This window comes from Macaca nemestrina, chromosome 12 (genome assembly GCF_043159975.1).
Source record: "Macaca nemestrina isolate mMacNem1 chromosome 12, mMacNem.hap1, whole genome shotgun sequence".
Classification (NCBI taxonomy): Eukaryota; Metazoa; Chordata; class Mammalia; order Primates; family Cercopithecidae; genus Macaca; species Macaca nemestrina.
Window position 1 is genome coordinate 89203061 of NC_092136.1, and position 15466 is coordinate 89218526.

Below are 15466 nucleotides of genomic sequence, written 5' to 3' on the forward strand. Positions count from 1 at the left end.
GCTTCTCAATTGTTTTACCCGTTTATTGTCTATTTTTCTACAAACCCCAGTCATTTTCTGTTGAAACCTCTTATCTATTAGAGTGGAGAGAAATATGTTAGAAAAAGGAAGGGGACAATGTGGTACATGGGCTGATGTACTAGATATTGCGCTGTCTCTATGCACACATTTTCCCTAATCTCCACTGAAAATATGCAATATGTCCCAAGTTTACATATGAGCACATAAAAGCTAAGCAATCTTTCCTTTTTTTTTTTTTTTTTTTTTTTTTTGACACTGAGTCTTGCTCTGTCGCCAAGGGTGGAGTGCAGTGGCATGATCTCTGCTCACTGCAAGCTCCGCCTCCCAGGTTCACTACATTCTCCTGCCTCACCCTCCTCAGTAGCTGGGACTGCAGGTGCCCACCACTATACCCGGCTAATTTTTTGTATTTTTAGTAGAGACGGGGTTTCACCGTGTTAGCCAGGATGGTCTCGATCTCCTGACTTCGTGATCCGCCCGCCTCAGCCTCCCAAAGTGCTGGGTTTACAGGCGTGAGCCACCGCGCCTGGCCATAAGCAATCTTTTTATGGTCCTATTTCCTGTATGGGATGGATTCAGGAATCAATCTCATGTCCTCAACTCCAGAAATCCTCAAATCTCTTAAGGTATTGTCTCACCTAGAGCCACAGAAACACATATAATTTCTTCTGTGCTTGTGTGTTCAGGTGAGGTTCAGTCTACATTCTGTGATTTCTTTCTCTGATGAATGAAACATTCAGTTCTTGGATATTGCTGCATTATCAGTAGTCTATAAAAATCGGAATCAAATAGGTTTTCTTCCTTAAGAAAATAATGGAGGCAGCAATTACACACAGCAGCGTAGGGGGTAGATTTCAATCATGTTTTTTTCTTTTTCTATTCTTTTTTTCTTTTCTTAGAGACAGAGTCTCACTCTGTCACCCAGGCTATAGTGCAGTTGCTGGATCATAATTATTGCAGCATCAACCGCCTAGTCTAAGCGATCCTCAACCTCGGCCTCCTGAGTAGCTCTGACTACAGGCAGGTACCCCCACTCCAGGTCAGTTTTTAAATTGTTTGTGGAGATACTGTCTTCTTAGGCTGTTCCGTCTGGTCTCAAACTCCTGGACTCAAACAATCCTCTTGCTTCAACCTTCCAAGGCACCGGGATTACACATGTGAGCCACTGTTCCCAGACTCAAAGTATTTTCATGGCAAAGAGTTAACAGAATATTTTCTTCTCTAGATGCAGTAGACACAAGATTCTTGTCTTTTATTCTTCCCGTATCTGGCTGAGTATCCTATTCTCAGACATTACATTGCCAAATTTGTTTTCCAGTCAGCTTTCCAGCACAGTATAGAAAAATGAGTACTGTGGAGTAGAGTTTTCACATTCTTTCCTGACCCCTGCCAGTTCTAATAGTGCTCATAGACTTAGCCATTATCCCTCACTGGAATCCATTGTTGTTTATAAACAAGAGTAAGGGTTGTTTATTAAATTTCCAAGGAATAGGGCAGAATGTAAGGTTAGCATGTCTTGTGCTTTTACCTACCCTAAGCCCAAAGGATCATGAGTACTACATACAGAAATCTTTCCTCCTTAACCCTGTCACATTCTACTTGGATGCTGTGGAGAAATAAACCCAGTGTATCCCCTTCTGCTATATAAAATATTAATATTTGGCTAAAAATGATGTTTGTAAAATTTCATCCACAGATTTCAGTCACATTTTCAAATAAATGCATCATAAAACCATGTAATACAAGTTGACTGTTATTCACAATGTTAGAGCAGAAGAATTTCAGGTTTTGGATATTTGTGGATTGCGGAATATTTGCATATGCATAATAAGATATCTTGTGTATCAACCCAAGTGTAAACACAAAATTTATGTTTCATGTACACCTTATTCAGATAGGCTGAAGATAATCTTAGACAATATTTTAAATAATTTTATTCATGAAGCAAAGTGTGTGTACACATGCCATTTTATTTCCTTTTGTGAGTGCTCTTCCTTGGGGACATCTGGGTGGACATAGAAAGATATATTGCAACTGAAGGGGCTGGGAGAAACTTTGGTCCACTGAGAACAGTTTTGACCGTAACTGCTCACATGAGGTCATGTGTGGGATATTTCACTTTTGGTGACATTTCAGAGCTCAAAACATTTGAGATTTTGGAGTATTTTGGATTTTTAGATTTTTTGATTAGTGGTGCTCAACCTGTGTGGTATTTCATATTTTTCTTCTCTAGGTAGGAATGGAATTTGCATTTTTGTTTTCACTTGTATTACACACTTTTTTCCAACTCAAATTCATTATGCATATTAGTTAGATCTCTTCAAATTTTGATGAAAATTCTCATTATATCAATTATTATTTTCAAAAAATTTTTATAACAAACTGATTAAATGCCATGATAATCCACAGTTAAAAAATAAACATAAATTCATGTTCATGTATTAGAATTGGGTTTTTTTTTTTTTTCCAAATGATGAGCATTAATGAAATAGTATGCCTTGGGCCGGGCGCGGTGGCTCAAGCCTGTAATCCCAGCACTTTGGGAGGCCGAGGCGGGCGGATCACGAGGTCAGGAGATCGAGACCATCCTGGCTAACACGGTGAAACCCCGTCTCTACTAAAAAAAAAATACAAAAAACTAGCCGGGCGCGGTGGCGGGCGCCTGTAGTCCCAGCTACTCGGGAGGCTGAGGCAGGAGAATGGCGTAAACTCGGGAGGCGGAGCTTGCAGTGAGCTGAGATCCAGCCACTGCACTCCAGCCTGGGTGACAGAGCAAGACTCCGTCTCAAAAAAAAAAAAAAAAAAAAAAAAGGAAATAGTATGCCTTAAAAACCTTTTTCTAAATATATTTGAGAATATTGTTTGAAAGTAAAAAATTGAAAAAGACTGAGCATACCATAATTAATGACATTTGTGCTTAAGAAGACTATCTTTTTCAGAGATTATTTAAAAAATGAAAGTACCCATTTCTAACATTCCTCGTCCCAGTTAAGAGCTTGTTACTGATGTGCTACTGATGATGTTGAAAGTTGTTAGGCTAACAGGATGCACTGGTAATAGTACACTGTCAAGCTGAACTTTCCCGATTTAAATGCTATCTCACCATTCCTGTGCTATACATTTTTATTAGAATTCTAGCAGTACGTACTTTATATTGTGGCCTAAATAACAAGCACACACAAAAATGATTTCACACTGTGTATGCTGATGTATTTTAAAGTATGTGAAAAATATTGTAGGTGTCAGCAAGTACAACAGTGCTTCGTACATAGAAGGGGACCAATTAATGCTAATAAATGTTATTAGTTACTTAAGAACGTTGTATTACGTAAATACATCCAAATCAATTATTATTTCGTTGGTAATATGATAGCAAGGCTAGATGCAGAGTTAAGGAGAATATTGAGCAAGAATGGGTTAGGAGGGTGTGAGGAGTAGGCCCTGGAGAAAGTGAATACCAATAATTTGCTGAGTCAAAGTTGAAAGCACCCATAGGCTAAGTAGATACCTCCCATTCTGATCCAGTTCAGCAAAATATTTGAATCTTCCGTGGTTTTCATAATTCTGGGAGTTTAGAAAATGCTTTAGAGAAGTGAATGAGCCACTATACTTTTATATTCATTTATTTATTGTATTTGGTGATTTGAGAATTTCTCTAAGTCACTTGAGATAGAGCCAGAATACTAATCTCAGGTTACAAATTAATTTTTCAATTTTATACCCATAAACCAGTCCCCAAAGATCACCCCGCCGTTAAGTAACAGTAAATTATCTTCAATGTCATTTAAGTTCACCAGTTTCTTGTGAAGTATTTTTAACTTTAAAAAGTTTAAAAACACAAAAAACTATTCTTTAAAACAAAACAAGTATAAATCAAGTTCTTAAAAACCAATCCAGGCTGGGCGTGGTGACTTAACCTCAACACTTGGGGAAGTTGAGGTGGGCAGATCCCTTGAGGTCAGGAGTTGGAGACACGTCTGACCAACATGGCAAAACCCTGTAACTAATAAAAATACAAAAATTAGGCTGGCATAGTTGCACTGACCTGTAGTCCCAGCTACCCAGGAGGCTGTGGCAAGAGAATCTCCTGAACCTGGGAGGCAGAGGATGAAGTGAACCCAGATTGTGCCACTGCAATTCAGCCTGCGCAAGAGAGCGAGACAACATTTCCAAAAAAAAAAAAGTCTTCTACTCTTTAAAAATCATGGAAAATATAGTATTGTATATAAAAGTAGAAAACAAAATTGTTGTTCACATATGTTAGGATTTAATAAAGAGTTATTAAAAAGTAATTATAAAGTCACTTTATGTGGACTTATAAAGGTAACATCAGGCCACTGTGGTGGCTCACACCTATAATCCCAGCACTTTGGGAGGCCGAGGTTGGCGAGTTACCTGAGATCAGGAGTTCAAGACCAGCCTGGCAAGCATGGAGAAACCCCCCCTCTTCTCAAAATAAAAAAATTAGATGGGCATAGTGGCAGGCACCTGTAATCCCAGCAGGAGATTTGCTTGAACCCGGGGGGTGGAGGTTACAGTGAGCCAAGATCCTGCCACTTCACTCCAGCCTGGGTGAAAGAGCCAGACTCCATGTCAAAAGAAAAAAAAAAAAAAAAAAAAAGTAACATTGTATAATGACATCAGACATCTGATTTACTCATCTATCATTGGAATGTATTTGTTGAAGTTATTTTTTAATTTTAATTGATAAAGCAATTATAAAATTAAATAGAGCCAATCCAAAGGACTAGGTTTTGCCTTTGAAACTGAAGAAACCTAATCTTCTATTAAAGGATTATAAATCACGCTGCTATAAAGACACATGCACATGTATGTTTATTGCGGCACTATTCACAATAGCAAAGGCTTGGAACCATCCCAAATGTCCATCATTGACAGACTGGATTAAGAAAATGTGGCACATATACACCATGGAATACTATCAGCCATCAAAAAGGATGAGTTTGTGTCCTTTGTAGGGACATGGATGCAGCTGGAAACCATCATTCTCAGCAAACTATCGCAAGAACAGAAAACCAAACACCGCATGTTCTCACTCATAGGTGGGAACTGAACAATGAGATCACTTGGACCCGGGAAGAGGAACATCACACACTGGGGCCTATCATGGGGAGGGGGGAGGGGGGAGGGATTGCATTGGGAGTTATACCTGATGTAAATGACGAGTTGATGGGTGCTGCACACCAACATGGCACAAGTATACATATGTAACAAACCTGCATGTTATGCACATGTACCCTAGAACTTAAAGTATAATAATAATAAAGAAATAAAAAAAGAAAAGAGAAAAAAAAAAGAGTGTATCCATGTATAGTTTAATTTTTCAAAAAATACATACATAAAAAGAACGTAGGGAAGGGTTTTAAGAATAGTTTCTAACTCTGGAAATTCTACACAGTGTATATGGAACAAGGTTCTGTCTTTCACATTATTTAAAAAAATAGACACCCTCAGTGTTGGCCATCAGGATGCCAAGATATATCCAGTGAATGCTCAATTATAAAGCATCTAGCCTGGCTCACTTTGAAAACTTGTCTTCTAAAATTGTCTTCCTGGGGCATTTAATACTTGAATCTAATTTAGAGTTTTACAAACGATTGAGTTTAAAGAAAGTAAATTCTAATCTACCCTTCTTTTTAAAACTGAAGTAGGCTTAGGAATTTCTTCCTAAAATGTATAAACATTATTGTTCAAGCCTGTCATCCCAGCGCATTGAGAGGTGGACACAGGAAAGGAGTTTGAGACAAGCATAGGTAACATTGCAAAACCTCGTCTCTCCAAAAAAATAAAAATTAGTGGAGCATGGTGGCATGAACCTGTAGTCCCAGGTACTGGGGAGGCTGAGGTGGGAAGATTGCTATAGCCCGGGAGGTTGACACTGCAGCTAGACAGGATCTGGTCACTACACTCCAGCCTGGGTGACAAAGCCAGACTCTGTCTCAAAAAAAGAATATAAAATATCTCACTAATATGTGTCATGTTTATTATGTTGAAAACATTTTGGATATATTGGGTTAGAAAGTGTTATTAAAATTAATTTCAATTGTTACTAGTTGTTTTAAATATCATTAGAAAAATGTATTCCCTCCCCTCTCTTTTATAGTTTCCCTGCAAATACATGCACTAAAGAAAAACAATGAAGAAAATATGTTTAATTAAATAATATTCAAAATACAAAACAAAAAACTTTTGAAATGTATTTAAGACAATGCGAACAAAAAATGTATATCCCACACCCACACATAAGGCATTGAGAAAGGCACTTTGCTCTGGGTATGAGCTCTGGGAATGAGGATTATGAGCAGTGAGTTTGGGAGTCAAACCCAGGCAATTTAGCTTCAAGACATCGCTCTTAACCATGATACCATATTACTCTCGCCTGACTTTTTCACAGTGGAAAATACACAGTGGAAACCTCATGCCAATTCCAGGAAATGTAACGACTCAAGAATTATTTTGACATGTGCAGGAAATGTTGCTTCTTGTCTTCTTTATCAGTATCCCTTGTTCTCTACAACTTTGCTTTTCCTCACCAAACTTTACTTTTCTGACACATTTATGGGTGCATTCCGGTAAAGAAAGAGAGTTTTACTTTGTGTCAGACACTGATAGAAACTCTCTTTCTCCATATATGCCTGAACTTGACTGTCCTCTTTCTGTTGCCATTAGTTAACCCCAAATACCTTTTACCCTTTTAGATGTCATAAGGGTGTGACCGAGCAGTTTCAAAGGCATCAACTTTTGCTTTCTCCTTCTCCTTTCGGGTCCTGCATCTGCATTACTGGTCTCAGACAAAACAGGCAACCCCTATTTCCCATTCTGGGATATTTTAATGACCAACTTTTCTTATGCTGTGAATTTGAAGGGCAAGGGCAGATCATTGGAAAGCAGATAGACAGGGACCTGTGTTCTGAGATCTGGGCCAGAAGACTGACAGAGGCACAGAAGAATTTCACAGTGATTCTGGCAGGCATCATGGTTCAGTAAGGGCCAGAGGAGTGGAACATATGGGCACAGGGTGAGAGGCCTGTGACAGGACATGGCCTATCTCTTTTGCAGCGGAATGGTAATAGACATTAGATTTTAGTAAACAGAGAACGTATCTCTGAGTCAGCATCAAAAACTTCCACAGTCTGGAAGAATGAAGAGTCACAGGACCTAGCCTCACCTTCCCTTTTGAGTATGAGAGTCTACAATGGAACAGCTTTTATCTGAGCTTAAAACCAATGTCTCTCTCTTCAGTCCACACTTACTGGTAAGGTCCAGTGGATGACTCGGCTACAGGTTTCTGAACTTCTGGCTTTTGAGGGAAAGACTTTGTCACCCTCTATGCTGAAAGTATTCTATGTATTAGGAACCCCAGACAGTGGCTCTTAATATCAAGAAATCTTGGGAAGCACAAGGTATTCTAAAGGCTTACATGAATAGCTTGCAGCCACATATAGACATCAGAAGGGGGTTCCTGACAAGGATTCACTGACCTTTTTTTATCTCACTGTCCTAGAATTACTGTGTCTGTACGTGGTCATCTTGAAGGAGATGGACCACTCCTTCCACCCCTCTACTCTAGTATCGTGTGCATCTACCTCAGTGATTTTGCTGTGTTGTGTTCATAATGATTGTCCAGTTGATACCAAATCTTGAAGAAAATTTCCAAAAGAATATTAACGTGGTTAATTGTTGATTGCCCCTTTACAGGAATCTGGAACTTGAATGGTGTTTCTGTAAGGGGCTCGTTGGATCTCATGTTTTACAGGACCCTGAGTCTCTGGATATAGATCCTCAAGGTCCACTTCTTAGGAAGAGTAGGTGTAGTAGGTTATATTCCTCCCCCATTCTCTCTAAAAAGTGCTAAAATGTATATTCAGTCCCCCATTGTCTTTCTGTGATGTAACTTCAAGACTGCTACTGCTGTGTGTGTTCTAGTCCCTTTACTCTGTGTAGGGTTGTGACTGCAGCTGATGTTTTACTCTGTAGCATAACGGTAGTATAGACTTTTCCTGACTCTATGGGAATCTTCACTGTGGAAAATTATCTACCATGCTGTGAGCAAGGCCAAGCGACTACCTGGAGAGGCCGTTTGAATATATTCTAGGTAACAGCCCCAACCAAAGAACCCCAGACATCAGCCAGGATCATCTGCTGGACTGGAAGTAGAATGTTTGTTTCCATTATTTAATCAGTGATCATGAAAATGACCATTTGGTGTGCAGACAGACTCAATGGACTCACTATAAACTGGGTTTTCATCAGAACTGGGTTATGTTTGTTTTGTTTTTTGATTTGGTTTAATTTAGTTAGTTTTTTTTTTTCCCCCTGATACTAATATGTTTCCACTGTAACATGAGGTAATGGTTATGTCTCAGGTCTCTAGATTATCAATGAGGATTCAGTCTGTGTGAATTGGAAGTGTAAACACATTTAATACAGACAGTCTGCTCATCTGTCTATTTTTCCCTGGGTGATGCTGTTTGCTTTAATAAATAGCTCCAGAATTCCATGTGGGTTAAACTCTTTTGGTTCTTGCTCAGACATTGCTAGCAACTTCTCAGAGAAGCAATAGGCTGTACCATTAGCCTATGTCTGTAGGTGGATATTCTATGTAGGTTTTTGAAGTGTGTTCTGATGTTCACACAATGATAAAATCGCCTAATAATGCATTTCTCAGAATGTATTTTGTCTCCATAGGATGTATGACTGTTAAGTTCCTATTCTAGCCCAAAGATTCAGTGAAAACTTCTGTGTAAAGTACATCTTTCCCCCTAAAGTGATGAGGTGTAGAATTTACTGTATTAATAGGAGGGAACGTTCACACTTACAAGTGCATTGTACAAAATCCTGTCAGTCTGTGATGTGCAAATTTAGTTCCTGCATGAGATCATTAAGTTGGAAACATACACCCACATATTTCCAGAATTGCATCCAATAAATTCACAAACACTTGAAAATCACAATACATATTTTAGGAAATTGGCCATAGGAGATTATTTTAATTGTAAGAAAATGTACAAAAAGGTTTTGCATTTTACATATTTTCTATTTAATAGCAACAAAATGAAGTGACACTAACATAGATAAAAGCCTGAACAGTATGATTTCTTTGTATCAACAGTGAAGGGATCCCTTGTATATGGAGTTACCAAAGAGTCAGGGTTCTTAATCCTGATCATCTGTGGCCAGTGGAAAAGAAAGGCCTGACAGGAAAATTTAAGGAGCCAGCCGGGTAACTCCATATAAGGGAACTCCTGGTGACATTCAAAAAACTCACACTTCCACCTTCAAAATCAAGAAACACACCAACCCGGCCCAGAGGTTTCTCTACATAGTGAGGAAACAATGGGGAGGTGGTCAAGAGACTGAAACGATTATCCACCTTCACGCACAAAAGAGGAAATATGTCCTTAGATGTAACCATTGTGCTATTCTTCCTCATCCAGGAGTCCTTACAGACTCCCAGAGCCCAGTCCCAAGAGCTGTCCACATCCAGCTCCCAGTAGTGTTTCCCAGAGGAGAAGACCCAGGTTCCCCATGCAGCAAAATAGTCAGATCTGTCAGAATTCAAAGATCCACGTCTAAACATCAATCTTCTCACATCCCCAAACAGCCTGATATTGTGATTGGTTACTTCCCAAGTGAAGGCAATTTCCACTGTAGAAAAAAGAGAATGTTCAAGTGAAAAGTAGTTTATCAATTCTCATGTTCAGATAAGAAAGAGACTCTCACTAGAAAACACAGGTCAAGATTAGAAAGAAACTTCTGTCTGGAAAAATGTTGGAATCAAAGGGTGTTAGTATATCTGTACAAGTAATTAGCTAAACTACAATGACCACAATTTCTATAAACTCAAAAAGTATAAAGGGGAGGAAGGTCATGTCTATGTCTAGTTGAGCGACCTTTCGTAACAACTGAAAAACTGGAAGCTCTTGCCCTGCAGCCAAGTCCATAGCAATAAAATTAACCTCCATTGCCTCTTCTCTGTCAGGGCAGAGCAGGAGGCTGGGGACGGGAGATGAGGTGGGGAGCATTCCTAGACCCAAATAAAAAGTTACCATTTTGCCAGAAATATTATAATCTGTCACTGAAGCTAGCAAATTCATACTTAAAGAGAAAATCTGAATCTGCCTTCTGAAAAGTGCAGATTCCTTGCAAGAATTATCTGACTTTCATGTCAGATTCAGACACAGGCTTCTTTCGTCTGCTAGATTTATCATCATCTATCCTGGAGTTCTATCTAAGGCCTCATCAACCACTAAATCACGTTTCTATGCTTCACAGATTCTCAGTTTTTGCGCTGTTATATAAGTTACTCATGTATGCTTTTGTTGATTAAAAACGTGACTAAAATTATAAATGCTGTGAAACTTCACCTGAAATGTATTTTAAAAAACACTGTCACTCAAATCAGTTGTTAACTGCACTAAATTTGAAATGGAAATGTCCTCAATTAATTTAGCTCTGTATATTTCATGTAATAATTGTATACATGAAATTGTATCAGGGAATGCTTCCTAAAGTCCTAAAGGGCCCTTCTGCATGTTTTATTCTTCTAAGAAATTTGTTATGTGGCTGATTCCTATTACATTTCACCAGATTTTATTTATTCTGGTCAGTTTGATGATAGTGAAACTATAAATAGAAATACCTATTCACAGACTATTCACTTCTTCTAGATGAAAGATGATTACACTGGTAAAGCTGCCCATAGAAAACCATAAATGAAGGCATTGCATGTTGATCCCACCAAGAGGGCGACACTCACCTCGGAAGCGGTTGAGCCTGTCCACCAGTCCAGTGATGGGCCCTACAGTGAGCTCTGGATTGACAGGCTGCGGCATGGGCAGCAGCACAGACTCACTCCTGCAAGGAAGTTGGTTGAGTTGGTTAAGTTTCCCATGTCTGTGTTTAACAGATTCCAACAGAAAATGCTTCATTCAAATCCACTTCTGATATGGTAATGTACCTTCACAATCCTAGGATGGGTTTGTGGCTCTTAGGGAATCTTTCTAACTATTCACTCCATTTCTAACCTACTGCCACTGAAAGATAAATGCTCTCTCCCTATCTGCCACCAAATAGTTTATCTCTAATTAGGATTCTGAATCCTAAAAACAGGCAATTGTATTCTAGCAACTTCTGCATTGAACTATTCAAAACATAACCCCCTGAGTCACTTGGGAAACTAAGAAAAGGTTAATGTCTGATAAAAGGCATAGGTAACATTCAACACACCACACAAACACATGAGTACACACGCATACACACACCATCACACTGGCACATTATGGTGTTAGTAAATTATGTTTTCATTTTGTTGGAAACAGCTTGATGTTTTCATGGCATGCCTTGTGCTCCAGCTTGCACTGATGACCAAAGACATACCTTGCCACGATGTCTCCCAAATCCTGTAGAGAGGGAGAGAGAAAGAAAAAATGACTTCTTTAGAAAGTTGTTATTCTTGTTGGGTGAGGTGGCTCACACCTGTAATCCCAGCACTTTGGGAGGCCAAGGTGGGTGGATCACCTGAGGTCAGGATTTCCAGACTAGCCTGGACAACATAGCAAAACCCCATCTCTACTAAAAATACAAACAAATTAGCTGGATGTGGTGGTGCATGCCTGTAGTTCCAGCTACTCGGGAGGCTGAAGCAGGAGAATTACTTGAACCAAGGAGGCAGAAGTTGCAGTGAACTGAGATTGGGCCACTGACTTCAGTCTGGGTGACAGAAGAAGACTCTTTCTCCAAACAAACAAACAAAAAAGGTGTTATTCTGCCTATCTGGTCTTTAGCTTTGAAAACTTTAGAATTGCCATATACTATCACTGCAACTCTTTTAAAATGTGTTCTCATCTCTAGCAATTATACCAGTAAGACCTACTGACAGAATCAATTTCTGATAAATTCAGGACCCTAAATTTGCATGAGAGAGAAAGGTGTGAGTAGTGACTGCGCATTGCTGCAGCTGTCTACAATGTAGTCTTTTTCAGGGCTAGCCCCCAAAGGTTAATATGGCTGAAATTAAGAGCATTTCAAACCTAGGACTTCCCAAAAGGAGGAAGAAGGAAATGTTAGTTTTTCCATAATTTCTATGGATTATCCACTGGAGACAAAAGTAGAATTTTCACATGAAATTTTTTCTTCCACAGTTTTAATGAAATGTGCTGGAGGAGGAAGCTTGTGGTAGAAAATGATCTATGGAAATCTAGTTGCACAATTCCATAAAGGTTTACTTCCATGATTAGGTTAGCAGTTATCGTTTATCTCTATATGGCTCTCACCATCAATGTGGGAGAAGAAGAAATAATGTCTTGGGTACCCAATGGAAGGCAAAGATGTAAAGGGCAGCTAATACAAAGTATCTCAAGGGGCATCCTCCATTCTTACCTGGAGCAGCTCCACATCTGGTTTATGACACATTTTCATTAGTTCCTGATACATTTCTTTCAAGTGTTTACTCTTTTGATCCATGTTGACCCAACTTCTCTGGAGTTGCTGAAAAATCTCTTGGTACTCCTTGTTCAGTCTCTCTAGATGTTGTTTTTCTTCCCTATGGAGAACTGGATGCAGCTTCCTATACTCATTCCTGATCATCTGTGCCCGTAAAACCACATCGCCCTGTAGGGACATGGATTTTGTAGGTTACATACCCAGGCCTACTTCCACCTCACAGAACCCACAAATTCATCCTCCTCATTCCTTCTTTTATTTTCCATCATTTACAAACAGTCTGATGAGTTAAACAAGACCTTCCTTCAAAATTTAAGTAATTCATCAATTCCCAAACACCTGCAAATTAGCCCTGCAGATTTAAATGTTTAAATATATGTCCTCTTAAATCTGAAATACCATTAGAAAACAAGTAAAATTTATGATTGATTGTCAAATTTTCATGGATAATATATATAATCTTTGTTACTCAATTAGTTTGTTGTTTCAAATCTCTGTACTTCACAGACTAAAGAATCACTGTCAGTAGAAATGATTTTAGTATATTATAATCAGAATCAGAAGCCATCACACAAAAAGGATCTTAGTAAAAAATTTAACCCCCATCTCTCAAACCGACTACCTCTTTTCTGTCTCCTATCTTTCTTCTGTCAAAAGCCATAGGCTCTGTATTGCCCTGCCATTCTAAGAACGTGAATCTCCATTCCATTGTGTCTCTCCTCTCAATATTGACATAGTTATTCTCTCACTCCCCCAGTCATTTTTTACCCCTTCTCCTCAGCTTTTCATCATGTTACATTTTCTCCTACATGAACTGGCATCATCTGGGTCCTTTGCTATCAGACTTCACCAGCACAGGCACATTTCTTAAATGACTGTTCCCACCTGATTTCTTCCCCCTGGCCAACATCATATTCAACATTAAATAACTTTATTTCTCAATTATGTCCTATGTAATTAATATTATATAATTCAACTTATTCAGAAAACTCTGCCTGAAATATTTATTAATTTTAAGCACATACTTGCCCTTCAGAATTTATATTTATTTTTTACTTATCTGAAGAACATTTCCAAAAAACCTGAACAAGCATTATATTGAAGAGTCTGCTTGTTTTCCAGCCTATGAATAAACACAGGACAAAATCTGGCATATGAGAATTTCAACTCAAGTTGCTAATATAAATGTTGTCAGCATGCTTATCTCAAGCTGGTTGTGAGGACTCACGGTCTCATACTTACCCTCCAGAGGAGGGCTGTTCTTCTCTCCTCATTTAGATTTCTCTGATTTTCTTGAATCTTTTTCCATAAAATCCTCATTTGCTCTAAGAGCTTCTCCTGCAAAAGAATTATGAGGCTAAAAAACAGAAAATCAAATACCATAGATTCCACACTCTGAATGATATACGCAGGCAAGGGATGTAATCTATAAATACATTAGAGAGAAGGGAAAAAAACAATTTTTTCACTGCTCATCCTCAATTGATATTTTCAGTTCTGAGGTTTCAGAATATAGAACAGTTTAGAAAACTGAAGAGTCAAGATTTCCTGTAACCTGGCTAATGTTCAGTGAAACATCCTGCTTCAGAACCCACTATGCTAGCCCCCTGATTTTGTAGTGTGCTATCCCCATACTCGTTTGTCCAGTAATATAAATATATTTCAAAAATACGTTTCTTTGCACTTGTAGTTTTGGTTGCTTTTCAATGCCTTTAGCATTGAACTGTAGAGTCAATAATAAGAACATTTACTTAATCAGTCTCTTTTTGGGTGCAAGCTCCATGAAGGAACGTAGAGTTGCACATTTTATCCAAATGTCATAATTGATACCAAGAACAGCACCTGGCACTCAGTAAAGAAGAGAGTAATCACCATGATGATTCTCATCGTCCTTCTAATCTCTTTAACTCTGCCACCCTCCAGCTTTCAGGTGATTGCAGAGCTATCTCTTACCCGGTGTTCCTCAGCGGCCCCTTCAATGGGATAGTGTTTGTGAGAGCCGTGCTCCTGAGAGTTGGAGCACAGCAAACAGAGCAGACTCTTTTCCACGTCACAGAACATCTTCTTTGTTTCCCTATGGGTCCCACATATTTGTTTCTCAGAGCTCAGGAATTGCCAGAGACTGGCTTTTCTCGCGATGGTCACTAAATTCTTCAGAAGAATATTGGTTTTGAAGTCCTGTTTCCGTGATGGTTCACGGCATGCAGGGCAGTTGGCAGGACTTTGGGCTTCTTCCCAGGAAATGCAGAGACAGGGCCTACAGAAGCTATGCCCACAGCAGATGGTGACAGGGTCTACCAGGTAGTTCGAACAGATGACACAGATGAGTTCCTTCTGGAAGGCATGTGAGAAGTCTGAGTCCATTTTCCTAAGGAAAGAAAACCACAAGAATTTATTCTCCTACCCTGAAGAGACAAAGATCCAAGCAAAGTTTGAATCAGGTTGTGATTGAATAATATCCTTTTTTTCTAGAGAAGTATAGGATTTAATTTGCAATGACAGAAATAGGAAAAATGGAAAACTAAGGCACAAAGAGACATCAACCTCTAGAAAAAATGACTGTTCTCCGATCGACACATGTCCAGCTTTCCAAACTCTACTTTCTTGCATAGAAGAATGTCAGATTTTCTGAGGTGTTAGTGTCCACTAAATTGCTTAGGGTTCAAAGGTTTCATCAACCTATAAACTCAAGAGGTGAGTCTGAATGATCTGAAAATCAGTAACACTCTTAATTACCAGTGATTGGTTTAGAGAAGGAAAGTTCACTAAGCTCTTCTACCCTCATTATTTTCTTTAACTACAACAACCATCTATAATGACTTTTCCAGAAGGACCTTGCTTGAAAACGTTAGAGCAGAACTCACGCCTTGACCCAAATCAGAAAAAGCTAGCCTTTACTCTCCAAGGTAAAACAGTCAAATCAAGGTAAGGTACCTCTCCAATCTAAAGCTAAGAATCATTGTTCTTCTAGGCTGCTATG

At 38.9% G+C, this 15466-nt stretch overlaps 1 protein-coding gene across 1 annotated transcript; it reads right to left on the reverse strand.

Moving 5' to 3' along the window:
* Positions 1-9050: 9050 nt before the first annotated feature.
* On the reverse strand, positions 9051-14991 carry LOC139357352 (tripartite motif-containing protein 43-like). Its single transcript, XM_071073962.1, has 6 exons — positions 14440-14991; positions 13729-13824; positions 12424-12654; positions 11422-11444; positions 10802-10899; positions 9051-9690 (listed from the first exon to the last, which is right to left on the reverse strand). The coding sequence occupies exons 1-6, from the start codon at positions 14848-14850 to the stop codon at positions 9209-9211; spliced, it is 1341 nt and encodes a 446-aa protein (XP_070930063.1). The 5' UTR covers positions 14851-14991; the 3' UTR covers positions 9051-9208.
* Between the last annotated feature and the right edge of the window lie 475 nt (positions 14992-15466).

What these genes read in the sequence shown, in the direction of transcription:
- LOC139357352 (XM_071073962.1), bottom strand. Translation starts at nt 14,850, where the DNA reads ATGGACTCAGACTTCTCACATGCCTTCCAGAAGGAACTCATCTGTGTC. An exon ending in GGGCCGCTGAGGAACACCGG is followed by an intron (nt 13,825 to 14,439) that starts GTAAGAGATAGC and finishes ATTCTTTTGCAG; the next exon opens with GAGAAGCTCTTAGAGCAAAT. An exon ending in CAGGCTCAACCGCTTCCGAG is followed by an intron (nt 9,691 to 10,801) that starts GTGAGTGTCGCC and finishes TTTTTTCTACAG; the next exon opens with TGGAAATTGCCTTCACTTGG.